Source organism: Coturnix japonica, chromosome 3, assembly GCF_001577835.2.
Source record: "Coturnix japonica isolate 7356 chromosome 3, Coturnix japonica 2.1, whole genome shotgun sequence".
In the NCBI taxonomy this organism is placed as follows: domain Eukaryota; kingdom Metazoa; phylum Chordata; class Aves; order Galliformes; family Phasianidae; genus Coturnix; species Coturnix japonica.
Genome location: NC_029518.1, coordinates 84,653,338 through 84,676,165, shown reverse-complemented (window position 1 = coordinate 84,676,165; position 22,828 = coordinate 84,653,338). Strand labels below are relative to the sequence as shown.

Sequence of the window (22,828 nt, the reverse complement as noted above, 5' to 3'; positions counted from 1 at the left end):
AGTGTTGTGCAAAGATCAGAGGGAAGAGCTTCACATATGTGCTTTTGTTGTTAGAAGGCCATTTTGGTTCAGAAAAACATGTTTGGCTTGGTTTGGGATAATGATTACTTGGTACAGAACAATGCTGTGTTTCCTCCCTTGAAATATAAAACTAAACTAATATTTGGAACTGCCCTGGTTTCATGCCAGTGCAATGTATTCACATATAATTGCTGTTCTCAACACCACTGAACTCTTTATGTTAATCTGATGGCAGGTTTTGTCTCTGGATTAAAGCGGCAAAGAAATATGACTATGGTTGAATGAGTAATGAAATACAACTGTAAATAAAGATAAGAAACACCTTCAAGTGAGGTATTTCTTTTCTATTTCTGTGGTATTTTAAAAGATAAAATACTGACTGACTTGTGCCATTCCTTTTTACTCTTATTCCAGAAAGAAATAAGTACATAGGCCAACAAAAAAAAGGCTGGAAGAGCAGTCCTGAAGCACAGCAGGAAAATACATCATATCACTGATTTTTTTGTTTTGCTTTGTTTGTTTGTGAGAAGATAAATTTTCTGCAGAATCTGTTTTCTTTGTGCAAATAAAAATGATGGACAACTCAATCCAGCATCATAATTCACTTATTCGTTGAAACTGGTAACAAGGTATGTGCTGTCAGTGAAATTCCAAATCTACTTATAATTAGTAATACACAGCACAGAATATGCAAGTTTCGAGCACTTTGAAGTTCCTGTGCTTCTTTTGAGTGCTTTGGTAAAGAAAATATTTAACCGCTTGAGTTTGCATTGTAGGTTTTCATGGAGCTTTTGGCAGATATAACTCTCTTTCCCCAGAACAAGTATTACTCAGCATCAGCGGGCAACTATTCTAGTGCTCCCCACCTAAACTTTAATACACAGTATGTATTCTAGGGGTGCTGGAATTATGAAGAATAAGAAAATGTGCAATTTATGCTAGAGTAAACTGTTTTGATATTTAACAGGTAGAGCAAAATAAGTGATTTGGGATTATATCTCCCTTCATATACACTGTCAGAAAATAATATTTTTTATAAGTGAAGAATGGAAAATGACAACCTTCTCCATGTTATTTATCCAATACATTTATTTACTTTACAGAATCTGATGGTATATTTATGGCTAAGAGTGTCTGCAGAAATTTTTAGGTATTTTCACTGTTCTTCCATAGATCTCAATTTTAACATTTTTACAGTGCTGTTAAAAAAAAGAACTGAGAAAGTTTTAATGGACAGTAGGTTAAAAAGTGCTATCAATGCATGTTCTTCCGTCTTCTGCCAGCTTGTAAGGTTCTGTACAGAGACATTTGTAGCTGCCTTTAGTGTTAATGCATTTAGCAGTTGGAGAGCATGGTGGATTAATTTCATTTTCACACTCATTGATATCTGCAAAACAAACAATGATCGGTAATCATTACAAATTAGAGAAGGATTAATAACATATACACAACTACTACATCTATTCATAAATGAAATTTTGTGCATTACACATTGATACTCATTGCTTTTACCTTTTTAAAAATTATTATTTGCTTTTTACTTTTTGAGCTGAATGGGTTTACATCCTAAGACTTCCAGTTCCTCTATAAACTTTATTTATACCATGCTCCATAGAAGTAATAAAAAAATAGTAAGACTGAAATGGTTCTATACATTTCCAGACATTATTTTGAACAGTCTAAGATTCAGGTTAGATTTGGATATATCTGTGATACTACTGAAAAAAAATTATTGCTCCTAGAAGGAATATAAATTCTTTGAAATGGCAATATCTTGACATAATGATGAGTAGATGAACAATTATCCATTTTTATCCATTTCAAGATGAGGCCATTCAAGTCCTTTTGCTTTCAGTCTTATGCAATGAAAGGGAATTAGTATGGAGTGCAGGAAAGAAAATATACAACGAGAGATAGAAAGTAGTCTTTTTCATATATCTGCATCTCTTTTCCTTCTGTGTAATATCTGCTTATACAACTTCACTCGTTTACCTAAATACATCCAGCACTGTTTTAGATTTTTTCCCATCAGTGCTGTGCAATAACTGCCAGCATGTTCAACACCTTGGATTCCTAGCCTTGGGAAACACAGAAAGCCCATATGTAGCCAACTCACTGAGCCTCCAGTGCCTTCTCTTTTTGGTTATATTCTTTTACTTTCGTTCTCTGTCACAGGTTTTTTTTTTTTTTTTTTTTTTTTTTTTTTTTCCTATGTAACTTTTTTTTTTTTTTTTTTTAATTTTATTTATTTACATACTTATTTATTTTCCCCCATCAGTATTAGTATTAGAAAGTAACCCTGTAAAAATGGATTACTGGCTTAGCTTCACATTGTAGCTCAGACTACTTGGGGAAATCTGTCACAAAAAATGGGATCAAATCTGATCCTTTCTTAAATTTTAATACAAAGCAGCAGCTGTGCCCAGTGCTAACTGTCGGCTGAGACAGGCAAAAGAGTAATCACACAAGGAATAATTTGAAGATTACAGATGTACAAATCCTTAAGAAATACTATCTCCCATAATGCCTCAATGAATTAGTAAACTAGACTGTTGTTCAGGATGAAGTGTCCTTAGTAATTACTACACCTTCAAGACCACATTTTACTTTGATTCCCACTGACTTCATCACTGGGAAAGAAAAACCTGAACAGACTTTTTCTGCACTGTAATTCAGAGGTTCAATTTCAGCTCATACTCATGTTATCTCTTAACTAACTATTTGGTTTTATGGCAATGAAATAGTGTATGTCAAATCTAACAAGCCTACCTTACTTCTCAAAGACTGTGGTACCTTATTAAAACAAAGTAAACACAGTTATTTATCCAATGTAAGATGGCATTTATTATCAAGGTAGCACAATATAGCACTAAATGTCTTCCTGAATCAATAGAAATGATTTCTATCGAAGCCAAAGTTAGTAAGCAGGAATTAACAGCTCTCAAATTTCTGTGCTTTTGTCAGCAGGCCACTCTGTCTTTTTCAGAGAAGCATATAATTTTGAAACCATCTGCAGAAATGCTAAGCTCTATCCTCCTCATTATATTGCTTGACTTATTCCTAATTTGCTAAACGTTGAAAAGAATGGGAACACATTGCACAGACATGCATGGGACAAAGTACTTTCTACTGTAAAACTGAAGTAACATCTGCATAAGTGGGGTTTGATGGCTTGCTTTTAATAAATGCATTTCTTATTCAATATATGCAGCAGCTTGTTTTCCTATAGCATATATAAAGTCTTTTGTTTACACTTCTGAACATATTAAAAGAAACTAGGACAAGGAATGATTCATTCATATAAGTTATTCAGTTTGCAGCCAGAATATAATTTTACTGAAAAGATTTTATTATAATTCATATAACGGCTTTATTTCTTTGTAGGGTATTTATGTGGGTGGGATTCAGCAAATAAATAGGATATGAATAAAAGAAAGAGCTGCAAATTTCATTTAACTTTTGATATACCAGGTATGCAATTAGAATCAATAGCTTTTTATTCTGCTATCACAGAAATACGGATAAGCACACTTTATTGCAGATCAGCTGCAGCCCTTACATTCAAAGCAATTTAACACTGTCCATAATATATTCCTAAATACAGCCTTTTCAGGTTTGATTTTCTCTCACGTTCTTATGAGGTGCAACAGTTTGAGTATATGTGTAGAAATATGCACACACATATATATCATTAAGAACATTCTCATTAGGAATATGAACACTGAGAGAATTCATCCCTCAGAGCAGTGAAGAGGGAACGTCTTGCAACAAAATATTTGCCAGGTTCTCTTTCTTTCAACCCTCATTTCAATAGAAAGAATAGAGAAAAAAGAAGAGAAAGTAAATACTAAATAAATTATCTGAAATTTATTCGTTTTAAAAATGCTCATGAAATGTCTTTTAACTGATTTTAATTTTTTTTTTTCATTGATATCTGGGGGATGGAATTTGGAATAGAATGATGAATTGCTTAATTTCTCTTGTATTCAGTATTTCTTTGTTACCTTTGCTTAAATTATTAGGATAACACACCAACTACGAGGGCTGAGTTCACTTTGTATCTAGAATTTCCTTTGAATCACTTTAGGAAAATGAGTTAAACAACAGTCTGATTCATTATTACATTGAACATTGAATGCAGGAAGGAGTAATGTTTTGTTACCCCCACCCCCACCCCCCACCCTCCAGTTGTTAATTGACATTTCCCTGTCAAGCACAGGTAGAGGTTAAGATAGCAGCCCTGGATCACAGAAAGTTTTGCATTATCTTGTCATCTTACTTAAAGACTTACCAGACTGACTATCTTTCTCTCACAAACTGCATTCATTTACAAGGAACACAAAGGAAAAATGACATTAAAACAATACATTCCAAGACAATAAATGAAAGGAGTTCACTTCTCTTAAACAGTGTTGGATGAGCTTTCAGAAAACTCAGAAACATGTGCATATATCCAGCAAGATACCTATGCAAACAGGAGCCTGAAAGTTCCAGCCTTTATTTGTGCAGGTCAATTGCTCTTCTCCTTGTAACTGAAATCCATGTTGACAAGAATAAGTCACTGTAGATTCCCCAGATTCTGAACAATATACAAAATTACCATTTTCTACATGCTTTGGTGTTCCACACATTTCTTCTACAAATAAATAAAAAAAACCACATTTTAAAAAACATACCAGTTTACCTTCAAAAATGGAGATTATTCTCCTTTACTGTTATAAATTAACTTCAGTGAAATTACATGCTTTAAGATGATCAAGAATTTTATTGTTCATTTTTGGACAAGAATTTATATGGAATTTCTCAGGTCTGTCTTACAATTCTTGTAAAAATAACTTTACTTCCAAACAGCATGGCCTACAGAGATCCTATTTAATGTTTTTTCTGTACTTCTAAGAACTCCTGCCCCAGTTACCATGTTTGTGTATTTCACAAAGCCATCTGTTTTATGAAGATGAAGATGGCAGACAGTATCCTTTTAAAGAGGGGGAAATTGAGAAAGGACAGAAAGATCAAGATCTCATTTCTAAGTGACAGAAATGCTAAAGCTTCACGTCAGATCAAGACCTGCATAATCACAGTCAGTGCTCTAACTACAGGTTAATCTCTCCCCCTTCAGAAAATAAAATAAAATAAAATAAAATAAAATAAAATAAAATAAAATAATAATTACCAGATTACCTTCCTGAAAGATTTCTTGCCAAGCTTCTAAATTCATTCCATCTATAGTACTACAATCTTTAAAATCCTGTGGAAACTTTCCAAGTTGAAAAGCATCTACTGGCACATCAGAAATCCCTGTGTTGTCACAAATCACGCGAGACAATGAGTGCTTTTTGAGTTCATTCTTTTGAGCTTCAGTGAAAACATTATCATTTTCCCACCAAAATCTGGAAAGGTTGATAGAAATATTTGAAATGATTAAATTCACAGAGCTGATTAATTTTACTGTCAAAGTATCCTACATAAAAAGACATTAAAAAAATTAATTACAACAAAATCTAAGTAGATACAAAAATAATAAATGGAAACTCTGTAATCTGAAGATTCACACATCCATCTTTCAAGTCACAGGAAGGCTGTTGTGATCTGCATGTTCTGATCACCTCAAGTGGTTTGTTAAATAAGATAAGTAAAACAATTAATTCACATGTGCTGAGTTGCTTGTAGCCACAAAAGAAAGTTGCAGTACTGAGAGAATAAATAAATAAATGATGCTAATTATTTGAATTGGATACTTAATCTTACGTAAACCAGCATTCTTATGCAATCATAAATTGTTCTAAACATAATTACAGGAGAGTCGCAGCAGTAGCCATAACAGATACACATCATTTCACTTGAACTCTTCTTGCCATTGCAGAATTGTTGCTATGAAGTAACCACTTAATGCTTCTTTGTATAACATGGAGCTTTTCATTTGCTAAAAAGTTGTAGTTATGTCGTCAGTAATTATGTTTTTGATCACAAATTAGAGAGAGGAGCTGCTTGTTCCTTTTGGTCACACCAGCAGTGTGCTGGCAGAGAGAAAGAATCAGTTGGTGGAAAGGTGTATTTATTATACATCTACAATTTATATGTGTATATGCACATGTACAAATAACTATAAAAATCAATAGGAGGCTTAGTGAGAAAGTGAAAGGAAACACGGAAAAGGAAAAAAGATAAACAAGATATTATAAATTTTATAACAAAGAAAGGGATACTCCATGAAAAATCACAGAGACTGTGTTCGTTGTAGTTTTACAGATTAGGATATAATGAATAGAAAATAATATTTTTGTAGAGTTTCATAGCGCATCTTTATTTAGCCATATTAAGAACTGCTATATTGCTATAATAATTCCCGGTGGTGCTCAGGACAGATGGAGTTTTCACTATTGCTAGGCAGGATCTGGGCTAACAAGACCTAGGACCTGTAGTGTATGGATGTGATCACCAGTTGGTCTCAGATTTAACATAGGAGTTGTTCATCCGTAATACTGGAGGAAAAACACTGGGATTTCTGGAGATGTCTGTGCTTTTAATGTTTACATTCCTTTGATGAGAAGGGAAACACAGTGTTGGCTGAGGACATTGTGCAAAACTTGCAGTGTATCATGTGTTATATTTATACAAACACCTTGTAATTATTCAATGAAAGTAAGAAGCCTAATAACTCCTTTTGTGCTCTGGGAAATGTAGAGGCTGTTAGTGTGCCCTGGGAGGCCTTTCAGGACTACTTTCACTTTTATGCTTATGGAAGTCTACTCAGAAGTCTGAAGCCACTCAGAATCATAAAACTCAAATAAACTCTGTGTGTGTGGAATTTTGCAGAACCAGCATTAGACAGAGGCAGATAGTTACCCACAGTGGGACTGTCTGAAGAGACAACTCTCCTGCTCTGCCTGTGTTGGAGTAGATTGAAATCTACATGATCAAGGATAGGTCAAATATTCCACAAATTAGAAGCACTACAATAAGAGGTACAGAAGTGAGTGGGGAATTGGAGAGAGAAGAAAAAGTGTTCCCTTCTGCTTCCCACCTACACAGTATCCCCAAACTTCTCAGAGCATTCTGAAATGTCACTGACTGTTTCTGGACCCCTTCCTATAACCAAAGTCATGAAGGGCTTTGTACTCAGCTCCCCCACACCCTTCAGTTTCCTCTTTCATTAAAAGCTGTTCTACTTTCATCAGAAAATTCAGTTTTATCTGCACTGCTGAGAAAGTTTGAGCAGATCATTAATCTATCCAGCAGCTAGATGGTTGCTCTAACAAAGGTTGCTCCAGCAGATCTGTAATTAGTTGTGTAAATTTTACAGGTGAATTTGGCAAGATTAGAGTAAAAAAAACAACACAAAACAAAATAGATAATAATAAAAAAAGAATAGGTAGAAGAAGAAAAATAGAGGATCAAGCCTCTTGTGGTGAGAATGTAGTCAAGTACAAAATCTTCACCCTGTTATTTCAAACCCTGAGATCAGACAAGGATTCAGAGCAAGAACAGAAAAGAAGGTAACAGCTGATGGAACCAAAATAATTGTTTCCAGGTGATTTGGCTGAAGTCAAGACAGGCTAAGGCCAGACCCAGCATAAGGGCCTGGGTTTATTACAGTAGTGAAAGATCTCTCTTCTTTTTTTCATCAGGATACTGACAGTAGATTTTAAGGTTATAAGGATGACATTCTGTCAGTTAAAAATTCCACTTAGTCTTGACTGATGAACTTAAATTGGTAACTTCAAAAAGATGCTTTAAAATTCCTACTGACTAACATGTAGGCTTGTCTAACAGATAGGTTTATCCGGTATGCATGTGGTGTTAACAGAATTTCAAAGGCGGGCATCTCAGTGTTACAGAAACAATCCCTATATCTGAATTTGAGACTACATACAGATCAAAGAAGAATAAGTGAAGTGAAACTCAAGAAATCTGAAGAGACTAATGCAAAAATTAGGTATTGGCAGTGAATAATTTCTTTACATAATTAAAAGTATGTTTAAGCATCATAATGCCTCCCATGCTAAGAAGTATCCACATGTATCTGTAAATGACAATTGCTGCTGAGTGGCACACAAAAGATTCAGCATCATGAATAAACTTACCGATCACCATCCCTTAATGCTTTCATTTGCTTTCCAATTAAACAGGCAAACAGGGGACCTGTTCTAGCACCTGGTAGAAAGTCTTCCACTAAACCACCAAGCCAAACATCAATATTACTAGGATTATGGTACAATTCCATGATTTTTTCAGTAACTTTCTGATTAGTTATTATTGCATTCAGGTCAGTTTGAGTTTCCAGCTTTGGTAAGCCACAGAATTCTCGCCAGTCATTATAACCTATAAATATGATGATTATAAGGAAGATTAGATTACTATTAGGCATGATATTTGAAATTAATTAATTCAAAAGCACTGCATTCTGATGACCTTAATTACAATCACGGACAGTTATTACTAAAAATAGTCTTGCTGTTATTGGTTAAAATGATTGGAGAAATTACACAAGGATCTGCAACTACAGGGTATACAAACATCAGTCTCATGAAGGAAGACAAGAGTGTAAGTTCTCCCATATTTAAGCAATGCAAATATGAAATAAAGGGTTATATTTTGAGGTAATCCAGGCAGGAGCATTCATTTTGTTTGGAGATTTTCAAATCCGGGAATACAAGATTTGGATGAAGAACAGGGCAAAAACCAGCAACAAAAACAAACAAACAAATAAACAAAAAAACCCCTACCCAAACAGCTATGAATTCCATTAGCACCCAAAGCTCTTCACTAAGGAGACTGCCGTAGGACGTGTCTAGTTCTCTGGAAAATAATTTTTTTCCCCCCCCAATTCTTTCACATCACTGCAAATGACTTTCCCCACCTCCCAGTAAAACTTGCTTCTGGTCTCCACGACCAGAACTTATTTCTACTCCTACTTGGCTAAGAGTTTCAAAATCCAGGCTGTGATCAGACTTCATTTCTACTGTCCAGGTTAATATTCCTAGCTACAGTCACACAGCCTTAACAGGAGAAATTGAGAGGTCTGTCACCCAGAAATGTAACAGCCTTAGTAAATAAGAGCATAAAAGGGCAACCATTTGTTCCTTAGTCATGCACACAAGTGGTCTGATCAGGTAGGAGATTGGAACAATCTTTTGTTTTTGTAAAACAAAAGAAACAGTCTATATCTGTTTTGCAGAGGGTTGTTGCCTCTGGATTTAGAGACTGTGACACACTTACAGGATGTTCTTACTCAGGACTGTAAACACACTGTATGTTTTATCAGCTGTCACCATTAAACTGATCCAGGCTCCAGCACAGTCTTCCTCTAACTCTGTGCACCCATGGTCTGGTGGGCTCATTGTCCTTGACTGTTAGTTCAGCATTACACTGGGCTAACAGGAGCAAGAAATCTAATGCAAAAAGCAGGCACAAAAATGTAATGTTTCTAAAAGTTAGGTTTACATTCCATTAAGTCATTAACCACTCCTGGAAACATTTCAATGCCAAGTAGGTGCTGCAGTCAGAAAATCCCACTCCTCAGGAGCTGAATCCTGCAGGAGGGAGTCTCAGACACTAGGTGCATGAAAATCTACTCATTAATACTGATCTTTCACATTCTAGACTACAGACTGGGGAATTTATTTTAATTTCAAATGCTGGGGAATATTTTTTTTCCGTCAAAGCTGAAAATACTAGCTTCTTGTACTTTAAAGAAAATTGAGCTATGTTTCCTATAAAAATGCTGTTACTTAAAAACTTACAATTACATCCCAAATACAAACACTGATAGCTCAGTTGCTGATTGGAAGAAGATTTAAGGAAAATCAATAGACCTGGGAGTCCATGATCACGGCCACGCTGTAAGTTCAGTGATGCTAAATCAAGTGAACCATTATTGGACAACACAAACAGCTTATCTGTTAACTCTTCATTCATCAGTTGACCTTGCACCTGCAGTTTTGCTGGATGTGCAAGAAGACCCCTTATCAATGGATCCAAGCCTCCTTCAAACACAAAAATAATATGTTACAGCATGTGTATAGACCACTATAACGTTTTCAACAACTGTGAATACATATATACTTCTCTGTTTTTAAACATTGGCCATGTAGCCTTTTACATTAAAATAAGCAAATAAGTAAAAATAATAATAAAAAAAAAGCAAAATGGAAAAATTTAATTCAGATTGAAAGTGTGGCAATGCAATGAAAATGTTCCACCTGCTTTCTCTGGGATACAAAATTTGGCAATCTGATAATACATTTGTCCACAGAAAATGCATACAAAAGATCAGTTTATTGTCAGTTTATCAGTCTGTTTCAATCTGGAGAGTAAACTATTTTACTATGTACTCATATATTTAGGTACTCAATATTTAGGTACTATTTACCTAAAATAATTGTTTCAGTTAGTATTAATTCTATGGAATGTGTTTGGCAGCCTAAATTAGTGGTGCAGATAAATAAATGTTTTTATTCCTAATTTGAGACCAGCAACATTAAACTAATATTTATGGGAAAAGAAAACAAACCGACAGAAAAGAGACACTCAAACATCAAAAAACAGTTTAAATAAAAACATACCTTCCTTAATAAGCCTCCAAGGACTAAAGAAAACTTCATGCAAATGAAGATTTGGGAGTTCTGGATCGTTTAAATACTGTGCATTCAACCGCCTTACTATTGGTTGGATTGTTGCATGGCCAAAACGAAAAGCAGCTGTTGCAAATACGTTAGAAACTGTAGGATTCACTGTGGGGTCATAACCTTTATAAAGACCAATATATTGATTAAAAGCATCTTGGCCAATGATTTTAGGAATGTAATCTCTTAAAGTAATAATCTGAAGAAAGAAAAAAAAAAAAAAGAAAAAAAAAGAAAACAAAAAAAGAAACATCACTCAGTGCACTCAGTGTTTTGATAGATGAATGGTAATGATTCCCATTTACAGAATGCCTTTTTCATCACTCAATTGTTCCCAAGCATGGCTAAAAGCAGTGGTAATTTGAAAGTAACAAGATGTTCATACTTTGTGTAGCCTGGAAAAAAATGACAAGAGAAAACCAGTGGCAAAATTAAGTACATAGTACACTAACACTAACCAGGCTCGTATAGCATCCTGTAATAATGCTAGACAAAAACCTAGGGCAAATTACCAATATTGCTCACTTCCAGTTCAAGAGGGTAAATCCAGCTCACAAGAGCTCTGCTGTGATTTAAACCTGGGCATAAGCTGTAATTCCCATGAATAGCTGTTGATATGTACAGATTCTATTTTCAGTCATATATATGTAATGAAAATTCTCTTTTCTGAATATTTAAAATGACCAGGCTTTGAAATACTGGCTCTGAGATTCCTTTAGTAAATACTTTATGCTAAAGTCTTTGGACTCATAAAAACATACTCAAAAAATGAAAATGGTGATAAACATCTTCTGCCAAAAGTTTATGTAATTTATTATTACTAAATATTACTAATACGTGAACAAAGTATATGGGTACACACACACAAACACACACACACACAAGATGTAATAAGATCTAACATACCAAATAAAATGAAAGTGTGTTATAGCTGAAAAAGTACACTGCACTCAATAAAGCACAAAGGGATGAATATAAAGTATAGTGAATTCAATAAAATACATTATAGATTCAATATAGTGCACAAGAAAATACAGAGATGTACTTTGAGCTTGGTGAAGAGGATATTGAAAAGCTAGCTGTCACAAAATTAGGAACGGAGAAACTTGTATCTTTCTTTTAGGCATCACAAAGAGTCAAGAAAGCCCCTGCAGAGTTCAGTCACTTTTCTCATAAGGCAGGGGTAACATCTTTATGTTTGCAGGTATTTGAGGTTAGGTCATGCAGTGGACACAATATTTGAAAGACTATAGGTGAGGAGTCCTTTTAGAACTCCCTAAATACAGCATAAAACAAAAATCAAATGGTTGTTGGAAATTAATGCAGACATTATCATTTGAGAAGTTACCTTTCTGTTACGTTCACAAATGTTTTGCAAGACAACAATTTTTTCTAAATTTAGATTTAGTTAGTCTTTACAGGTAAGATATGGCACATTGTCTTATCATTTCACAGGGCAGGAATACAGAACTTCAAAGCCTGGTTCATCTTGACTTTGGGCCAAGTGCAACTTGGAAGTATGAATGAGGCAGGTGTAACACAAATTCAAAAGCACTAGTAGAAAAGGATATAGGTACATCTTAACAGCTGTGCAAAGACCTTAAATAAGATTACATCAACTCTGATAAGACAAACATCCTGATATGGCAATTCGATTCGGCAATCTTTTTTTTTTTTTGCTCTTTTTATATGAAATCCCAAGTTAAGCAGCTCATTACGGCTGGATTGCCCAACTGAAAGGTCAATTCAAAATTTTCATTTGCTCCAGGGGCAAGATCTTAATTTCAAATTTCCTTGGCAGCAAAAGAGGAACTGTTGTTTAAAAAAAATAAGAATTAAAAGGCTAAAGGTAATAAAGAGTCATATGCCTGCTTTCAACTAGGCAAGACATATGTATGATGGAAACTTATGGCTTCTGAGTAAGACTCCACTAAGTAGAGGTAGTTTTTAGACAATGCAGACTAAGATTATATGGAAAAATTAAATAAATAAATAAATAAATAAATAAATAAATAGATAAATAAATAAATAATCTGGAATCTGACAGAGAACTGTATTCAAAATATATCAGCATGTAGCATCCTCTATATATACTCTGAACAATCTTAGTGAATTTGCCTGCATGAAGACAAGGATAAACTCACTGTTACTGGCATATATATAAGTGTCAGAGAAAGAATAAATAGGTCACAAACAAACAAACAAAAATTCTTAACATTATTTGGCATGAACTCCTCTCTGCTATGACAGAACAATTTTTGAAAGATTTGAAATAATTGGGACTCTTCTGTGGAAAGAAAATGAACATTCTTCTCTTAAAATCTGTCAATAAAATTAGAGCTAGAATGTGGTAATTCTTTATAGAAAAAGCATTACAAGAAACTACAATGAACTATGCTACCATTTATTACTTATTTTGATCTATGAGCAGTAAGTTCAGTTTAGGTGTTAGCAAGAACATAAGAGCTTTATGTGGGTATAGTGGGTCTGAACCTGCAAAGTACTGAGAGTGGGGGAAGATGTAACTTTGAGCAAGTCACTGAAGAGCTTATCAGACTCTTAGATAGACTTTATCACTGTGAAACCCTGGAAGACCAGACCCTGAGACAAAGAGCGAGCAGTGTCTGTTTGTGTCCAAGGGTAGACAGGAGTTTCTTTAGGTATGCATTATTAATCCTGTTACTTTTAAGAAACCTTTCATCTTTTATCACTGTTGTCTGGGAGAAGCTAGGACCAATTAACTGATTAGAGGAACTGTTAGAGGAACAGGAATGTCTTGCTTGTAAGTGAATGGTGTATAAGATATATGTTGAACACAATAAAGAAAACTATTCCAGAGCTACAAGAAACTAAGAGAGCCCTCTAACTCGACTGAGCTCAACAATTGAATGGTTTCAGCTCCTTGTAACATTTATAATATTAGTGCTAATCCAATTTCCTCTTAGGATACATTTAACATATGATAGCATCAGCTCAGATTTACAGGGAAGCCTCATTAAGAAATTAATTTTAATCAATAATGTAAATATTTAGACTGTCTCATGGCTGTAATTGCCTCAGAACTACAATTTAGTAGAAAAAAAATATTAAAAATGGACATTGTCTTTTAAATAGAGGTCATATGCTCAGTACTTAAATTACTGTAATAACCAATATAGTCAGAAAGTAACAGGGATTAAGAGTATTTGTATATTATTCATTTAGTCACATCTGAGAAAAGAAAATTCTGATTTCCTAGCAATACAACCAAATATTTGGTAATTATACAGACAGAATCTAAATGATAACAGATTGTCAGAAAATGTTTTGTACGGATTTGTCATAGCATCACTAAATCCTGACCTGCAAACACAACATTATTTGAAGTCAAACAGGCTGTTAGTGTAAAAAGTACTATCCTTCTCATTTAGAAAGCAGAGTTATATCAGGGATTCTGAAATGTCCTTCGGAACTCAGGCAGCATCCTGACTGGATTTCCCTCTAGGATGGATCACGTTCAGCAGAATTCTTCCATGCACTAGTTAATTGAAACTCTCAACTTCTTTCTGAGATCTTTTTTTAATTTATTTTATTTTATTTTTTTTTTGTTCATGTCAAAAGCTATTTCAAATGAGGTGCAAAAGATGAAGAAACTCATATCACTTCCTCATTAGGTTCAGCAGACTTTTCAAAACCCCTCAAGCATTTTCCAAAAAAGTTGCGAATAAAGGTACAGTGGATTGAAAGGAAGATAAAAAGAACTCTGCAAAAGAGAATATAAAAATATATGAATGACTGTAAGAAAAAGGTAAGGCTGATAGGACAACTAATCTTTGCCATTGGCCAGAGGTGACTGCAAAAAAATAGCATCTCACTGAGATAGCAAAGAGCCAATTAACTTGAGCACCTATGCCTGGGAAAGACTGCAGAAATTGTACAGAACAATCAACATTGTGTCATCTCTTATAGTGCTATGCACAGTTGGTTTGAAATTCTTATGGTTATATTCAAAAATTTTCAGATGACATTGAAGTCCTAAACACTTTCCTAGAGAATGATGGTAGAACAGCTTAAGTTTCAATTAAAAATAAACACGTTTTTACAGTTCAGTGAACAGTCTGAGCTATACTTTCTATGAGCAATGACATTGTGCAGCACATTTATTTTTTTTATAATACGTATCATTTATCTATTTTATCATTAATCATTTCATAAAGTTTAAGCTCTGAGAGGTTTTGGTATTCATCCAGTTTCATAAACAATTTTCATTCAAGTCATCTGCAGAAGAGACCTATTTTAAGCTAATGTATAAGTACATGGGGGAGAAGTAAGAATGCAAGATGTTTAGAAAACACAAGTAAGTATAGATGGAAGTAAAAAACTGAAAGCTAAGTTCAGTTGATAACTACACTTGCGATCTACTGGCTGTAACACCATCATTGCAGAGATCCTTCTCTGAAATCAAATTCAAAGAGAGCTTAAATCAGATTGATCTTTATCCCGTGTTGCTCTTCGGCTAGCACCACCTCATTTGACATTTACAAGTCAAATGGCACATCAGAGCAAAACTGGTACACATGCATGTATTTTCAATTCTCAAACCATAAATGTTGTGGTTTAACCTGGCAGGAACTTCAGAACCACACACACAGTTCTTTGCTCACTCTCCAAGGAAGTATGGGGGAGAATCGGAAAAAAACCCAAACCCAACAAGGTAGATCTTGTGGCATGACATAAAAGCCATTTACTAAGACAGAAATGACAAGGAAAAAAAATGCATAACAGTAATTTTGATCATATAAATGTGCAGGTGATGCACAAGCAGTTGCTCACCACCCACTGATTGATGCCCAGCCAGTCTCCAAGCCCAGCCAAGTGTTTTTCTGCATGATGCCATATGGTATGGAATATTCCTTTGTCCGGTTGAGTTCAGTCTTCTCCCAGATCCTTGTGCCCTCCATCTAACCCTTTACTGGCAGGGCATCTCATGACCCTGTAAAACTGAAATGTCCTTGGCACTTGTACAGCAGCAACTTCTAAAACAGTCTGTTATCAACAGTGCTTTTTTCTCGTAAAGCCAACACAGCATCATACCAGATGTTATTAAGAAAAAAAAAAACACAACTCTGTCTCAGCTGAAATCAGGACAACAAAATAGCAATATTAAGACAGTAGTGGTTTCAGAACATAGTGACTTTTTCCTGTTTTGTCTACACTTTTTTTTTAAAGGAAGAATGAATTTTAACTATTGTCTTTCAAATAACTTGAAAGGAGGAGTCCTTCCAACTTATAATCCTGTGATTCTGTAATGTAATTTTTCCCATTTGGACATCTCAGAAAAAAATAGGAACAACTAAAAGAAGGAGTTAGTTTCACTTCATTTAGCAGATGACAATGAAAAATGCCTATTTACAGGAAACACTCTTCAGTCAGGGTATATATTTTTAGTACAGCATATTGCAGAGTTGATAGCGGAGAGTAAAGTTTGTGTCATTCACATTCAAGAGGAGAATTGAATTAATCACTGTTGTGGCTTACGTAAACAACTACTTATCAAAGAAGCATTTATACAATGCAACAAAAAATGTGTTTTGTCCAAGATATCAACAGGCAGTTGTTATGTGTGGTAGCTTTGTGAAATTTCTATTATTAAACTTCTGTCATGGGAGCTATTTTTGCTGATAAAAAGTATCTATGAGGAAAAGCATGGTCTAGAGAAAGGGTTTTTTTAATTATTATTATTTTTTTAAAAATTCTCCTTAGTCTAGAAATAAAGGAATGCTTTTTGTTCAATTCTCTATAATTACACACCCACAGGCAAAAATTACACTTGAAATTATTCATTCAAAAGAGAGAGAATTTGAGAAATGCATAGCAACTGAAACAAAATTTTAGAGTGGAAATCTCAAGATAACTTCAACTAGAGTTGTCATTAGTGTGCTGGTTAACATTCCACATTAATAGAGATATTGCAATTATCTCCCTTGAATGACTACCTCTGAACCAGCCAGATATAACTGAAACACAGTTCTAATGAGCCATAAGGAAATCTCATTATTCTGTGATACTGGTTGAGATAATGAGTAGCCTAGATTTATGCTGTATAATGCTTTGCACAAAGAATTTTCTTTCAGGTCATAACATTACTGGACATAGTTCAGAAATAGTTGAACATGCAGAGGTCTAATTTGGATTTTCAGTTTTCTTCTAACAAATACTAACAACCATTCTGACTCATCAATGCAATTATTTGATGCAAATAGTCTATTTACATCAAAGAAGATTACATGATTAATGTAAATAAAATATATTTTAAATGAATACAAAAATCTTAGATTTCATTTTTCTCTTGACTAAAACTTCTGAAACAGTAAAGAAAATTTTTGCAACAGAGAAATTTTTCTGCCCCTTCTTCTAATTAACTTTCAAAAAAGTCATGTTTTGATACCAAATTATCTGTTTCCAAGAATCAGAAGCATGTGAAAGTCAAGTAGATTTCAGTTTATCCAGGCTCTGATATAATAGTAATGGTGAATCTCTATTAACACAAAAGCCCTAGTCAGAATTGGAGATATGTCAGGTGGAATAGCCTGCTTATCCAAGCCATCAAAAAGGGGCTGATGGGACCAGGTATTCCCAGAGACCAGTACCAAGACACTGGTTTGACCACAAACCTGAGGATGAAAGATAAGACAATGAGAGAAACTGTCCTCTGAACGTCAGGAATGCTAAAGGAGTGAGGGCTGAGAGGAGACAGCACTAACTGTGGGAGACAGGGAAGAGAGAATCTGTGTAGAATTCTGCAAGATATGTTTTAAGGGGACTGTTAGAGTGTGTGAGATGCTATGGTATTCGGGAACAGGAGAAAAGGTGGAAAAAGGGAGGAGTTAAGAGACTGGGGACAAACAAACATGGGAAAACAGAGGGAAAAGGGGGTAAAAGGTGTTATTTGAGCTTGAAGAACTTCCTGATATGAATGCTTATCTGACAGAGCCCTTTGCATGATTGCTGCAATTTATGCTATATTCTGCAGGAGAAGTAGGAGAATTTTTTGGACAGCACAAGCCTGCATAACTATTTCAGGAAGAAAAGGGGAAAATAAAGGGGAAATGAAAAAGGTAAAAGGGGAAAGAGGGCAGAGGGAAAGGGGGAGAGAAGAGTTGGAGATTAGACCTTGAAGTTTCATTAATACAGTACTGAGAAATTCAGCAAGTATTTTTACACAAAGCAACTACTTGTTTATTTAATTACCATAAGAAAGTAAATATTTTGGGCACCATGTCAATGCAGAGACCTAGTTTTCAAATTATTTCCTTTACCAAAAACTACAAAGAGATGTATCTAAAAGAGCTACTTTAGACTTCAGCAGATAAAATAGACATGGGAGAAATATGCAGAAATACGAAGAAAAGTAGAAATTGCCATAAAATCAGGGCAGTAAGATCTGAGATATGAATACTGAGAACACTGCATTTGGGGAAGAATGGGACAGAGCAAACTTTAAACACGTCAGATGGGAAGCATAGGACAGAGTCTGCACAGACTGTGCAGCACCATCTCTGAAACTACTCACAGAAACATACTTGAAGTTCTGTGATAGATTCTGTTCTAGGATATTCACTGCAATGTGTCAATAAGCAAACAGGCAGTTCACCTGATGGAGAGCTCCAACAATTCTCCGTGCTTCTTGATAGACAGTTTCAGCTTGCCAGTGGCTGTTGATGGCTTTGAGGGCCCGGGCCAGGCGGTTGTGCTCTCTCAGCCATAGTGTGTGCATGGCTGTTAATGATGTGACCTCACTTGATCGGCTGTCCCCAGCCATAAAGCATTCAATCCTTTCATCTTCACTTGTGTTAGAGTCCTGTGCACAAGGTGATGGAACCCGGTCTGTAAAAGGCAGGTATTCCTGACCATTATCACGATGTTTACTGTTGACTCTGAGAAGGCCTTCTTCACTTGTTAAATTCCTCAGCTTATTTTCCACATTGGAAGTGCTTCCATAGACAGTAGAAGCGTCAATGAAAGAGGTTAAACCATTGATCTGCTGTCTTGGTATTAGAGCTGACAGATTTCCAAAAAGAATACTGTGATCACCAGTGCCACATGTAGGAGATGAGCGGTAGAAGGGCAGGCAATCCACTCCTTTGGATAATGTGTCATTGGTTGTTACCTGTATAATGAAAACCTGTATAATGAGCTGAAGGCAACACAGATGTTGAATTAATTTTTGCATAAGTATTTCCATACATGGTCTCCATTTTCAGTTGTTTCCCAGGTCTAATGCAAGGATGTGACATTTTCTAAACTCACAGATATGGTCTTCTATCTCCTCAGATTTAAGTGAAAAGAAAAAGACAGAAATAAATTTAAACACGTGCTCTATCATTAGATCAAATTACCAATGTAACACCTTTCGAATAGTTCTATGCCTGAATTAGCCCATCTTCACATTTAAAATTCATCACAAAACGTATCACAGTGGAGATGCGAACATCTGGTCAAATTATGTTCTGCTGAGCACCAAGTGAAACAGCAGTTTTACATGTGTACATAAAAAAGTAATGAAGAGTTTCAGTGTCTGCAGGAGCATGCCATAGAGCATTGTTTCAATACTCAGTTTTAATTTGGTGACAAAACTAAAAAAGGCATACATAATTATTCACTCTGCCTTCTGCTGGTCCCACAAGCATTCTCCCACATTATTTTATGGTGACAGCTTTTCGTAGAAGTTTTAAATCAGAGTTATAGAGACTTTTGAGATGGAAGAGACACTTAAGGGTCATCCAGTCCAACTCCCCTGCAGTAAAGAGGGACACCTACATCTAGATTGGGTTGCTCAGAGCCCCATTCAGCCTGACCTTTTTGACTGTCCTTATAAAAAGCAAAGAATTCTCGTTATATTCCTCCCAAGCTTTGAACCTCAGACAGCTAAGAGGTGAATGACTAGTCAGCATGGATATAGGCTGGTTCAGACTACTGCTCAATCAGCTACTCCAAATTCAGGTAAAGGGCATGGGAGAGATGTGTGGAAATTATCTAATTTCCTGCGGTACAAATAAGGGCATGAGGGGAGAATACAGCCCAAACCTGGAAGCTTTGGCACAGGTGAACATACAGAAAGGCATGCGAATAGCTTAACAGCTGTAGGAACTGTAGCAGAAATGTTGGAAGGGGAGAGACAAATGGACTAGTCAAATTATATGATACCTTTTGCAAATCACTTCACTTCGTTTCTCTCTCTTTTCCAGCTTTTATGTAGGGGAGCGAACCAAATGAAAGCATTTCAGGATCATATCTTATTATATTTATGTACTGTGCCTATCTTAATGTCAACAACATAATTAATATTGAATAAAGACAGTAGCTCTCCTGTGAAAGTCTTTCTAGTGTCTCAGGTCTAGCCTAAAAAAATCATTGGAAGAATGACAAATTCTCAGCATCTCACTTCCATGTGTCAGGCCTTAAAAAAAGCTAGTTTATTGTTCTTATTGTTCAAACTGTGATATTCCAAAGAGACACAGATAATGTCCCGCAAGATAAGTACAGGCTCAGTGCGAGAATCACTGAGTGATTCACTCTCTATAGCCTTTATTATGAAATGTCCAGAACAGGAAATCATAATGTTTCTTACTAACCTATAAATAATTTACCTATACTTGTCATTAATATTAATGCACTCTTGCAAATTTCAATCTGTCTTTGAAGTGCATTGTCTCATAACGTTTTCCAGACATATTTCCTAACCTGCACAGCCAAGAGCTGCCTTTCCAAAGTGAAAGCCCTGGAGCGGCCATACGGCTGAGCACATTTGTCCTCTCATGTGTTTGAATTTTCCCTTGGGTGCCACAGTTCTAGGTACACAGCGAGAGTGCAAACAGCAGCCTCTGCATTTGCATTGTTGGATAATACATTTCAGCACCTTTGGAAACTAGCTGCAGTGTCTTCATATAAAAAATGAATGTATGAAACTAAGCATGGCCACTTTCCAAATATTTCACAGGTAGATGTTAGCTTTACTGAAGATTTGACAAAAATAGTCACAAAATACTGGTGTATAAAAAAAGCAAAAGAACTGCCCCTCTGCCCCTCTTTAAGCTGTGAGTAACAGTGGAATAAAATGAGGCTGAAAATTAATGGAACTATACTAAAGTAATGAACCCATAAGTCAGGAAACTTATCTAAAACAGGATTGCATCCAAATTTATTTATTTTTTCTTTCCCGTGGCCATTCTGGCTGTCAGACACTGAATCCTAAAGGTGATCATGAGTTCTGTCATGATTCCACTCCTCTGCTAGGCTATATAATACTGAGCATGAGCAGCTCCTGGGATAGATTCAAAGCTGAATTTAGGACATGTACATGTAATTTGTCTTCACAGAACGTTGAAGCACACTCAGTGATGAAACCCTTCACAACACTAAGATAGAAACAAGACTTATGCCCTTCATTTACAACTTCTTCCTATACTGCAATTTTTCTGGTACATGGGTAACATTACTTTAGGAGTCCTTTGTGGAAGATCCCTTAAATTGCTTTCTCTTTGAGCTGGTAGGATTACTAGGCAGCTTAAACTAGTTAGAGGCCATGACTAGACTCCTGTCATTCCTGTGTTTCATGTTTGATTCAAACCATAAACAATAGTATGAGCATGTTCTCAATTTAAAAGTCTAATTACTACTTATGAGTATGAGGGCTTTTACCTTGACATGAGAATGAGGGCTTTCTGAAGTTAAAGATCATCATTGCTTGTACATATGTCATGTAGAAAAACAAGAATCATAGTCATTCAAATATTTCTGCAGTTTTATATCTCCAGTATAGTAAACAAACCATATTTAATGTGATATAATACGTAACCTTATTCTGTCATATGGTGGAATCATGCTCTACCTCCTTCGTCAAGTCATGTGAAACACTGTTTATCAGGGATGGGCTTTCTGCCCTAGCATATCCTAATAGAGGAATGGGAATATTTCTATGACTATTAATTAAGAGTATAAAGACAGGAAATCACATACTAGTTAAAAGATGGGAATTTGAGGCAGATAGAAACGGGTACATTTTGGCATTGTGGCTAAATCAGCTTAATCAGACATTCATACATTAAATACTTAAGATATGATCTGAGCATTTGACTCCTTAAGACATCTGTGTTCTTTCTGAACACTCTCAAGCTATGACTGCTGACTTCCAATAGTCCAAATCTCTAAGAGAGAATAAATTTACCTGACTAGTAAAAATGCAGGCAGTCATTAATTTCACTTAGCACTCCTTAGGGATTATCTCACTGACTAGAAGAAGAGCCACCTTTCAACACAGGGCCTAATTCAGTTCTCACTGCAGTCAGAAGAATATTTTTCTTTGCGTTTAATTGAAGTGGCATGCGGCACTTAAATCAAAAGGAGACTCTGGTACACTCATCAGCTACATTTTCTTATGGGAAAATAGTTTTCTACTCTGCTAGAACTTGTACCCTATGCAAACTTCAGTGCACACGGAAGTTGATTGGTAATTAAGGTCCATTTAAGGTCCATAATTTACATTGCTCTGAACACAAATTTATATGTCAGTTCAAGGGTTATGGTAAGCAAGAGTCCCTTCTGCAGAATAAAGTAATGGTTTGTGTTTTGAGAAAAAAAAAAAAAATTTTGACTTTGCTACTCACTTTTATTTATTTATTTATTTATTCATTCATTCATTCATTCATTCATTCATTCATTCATTTATTTATTTTGAGTGAAAGAATGCTTGTACTTTCAAATTAATTGACAAGATAAAATTATATATTTATACCAATTTATGTTCCTTCTAATTAGCTTCTAACTATCAAGCTTTGAATTCAAATTTTCCATCTATACAAAGCAAAGATGTGATGCATGTAAGCTTCAGCAACTCCTTGGAGATTGTTTTATATGTACGTTGAAAAGATATCTTTCTGCAAAAATTTGCATTAGCTGCTGGAATTATCTTTGCTTGCACTGAGTGCAGGTAAAATCCTTTTACTTTACCTGACTAGCAGTTTAAAAAGCAGAATTATTTATTATCTCTTTATCTATTTTCTATTATAGAATTCAGAATGTTGATGCATAAAAACAGTAACAGTGGGGGAAACATAAGGTTTCTCTGCAACATAAACCTGAGAAGTAGAAAAATATATTTGTACTAAGTACTGTAGCTGTAGTTTGTTATCTCTGTAAAGTAA

At 35.2% G+C, this 22,828-nt stretch overlaps 1 protein-coding gene across 1 annotated transcript in view; it reads right to left on the bottom strand.

Moving 5' to 3' along the window:
- Positions 1-1,092: 1,092 nt before the first annotated feature.
- The window catches only part of TPO (thyroid peroxidase), a 36,137-nt gene continuing 14,401 nt past the window's right edge, over positions 1,093-22,828 (bottom strand). Inside the window, exons 7-13 of the mRNA XM_032443884.1 lie at positions 18,280-18,795; positions 10,587-10,845; positions 9,837-10,007; positions 8,106-8,343; positions 5,203-5,411; positions 4,487-4,657; positions 1,093-1,408 (exon numbers count right to left, since the gene is read on the bottom strand). Coding sequence (XP_032299775.1) covers positions 1,263-1,408; positions 4,487-4,657; positions 5,203-5,411; positions 8,106-8,343; positions 9,837-10,007; positions 10,587-10,845; positions 18,280-18,795 — 1,710 coding nt within the window. The 3' untranslated portion in view covers positions 1,093-1,262. The remainder of the gene's footprint in view (positions 1,409-4,486; positions 4,658-5,202; positions 5,412-8,105; positions 8,344-9,836; positions 10,008-10,586; positions 10,846-18,279; positions 18,796-22,828) is intronic.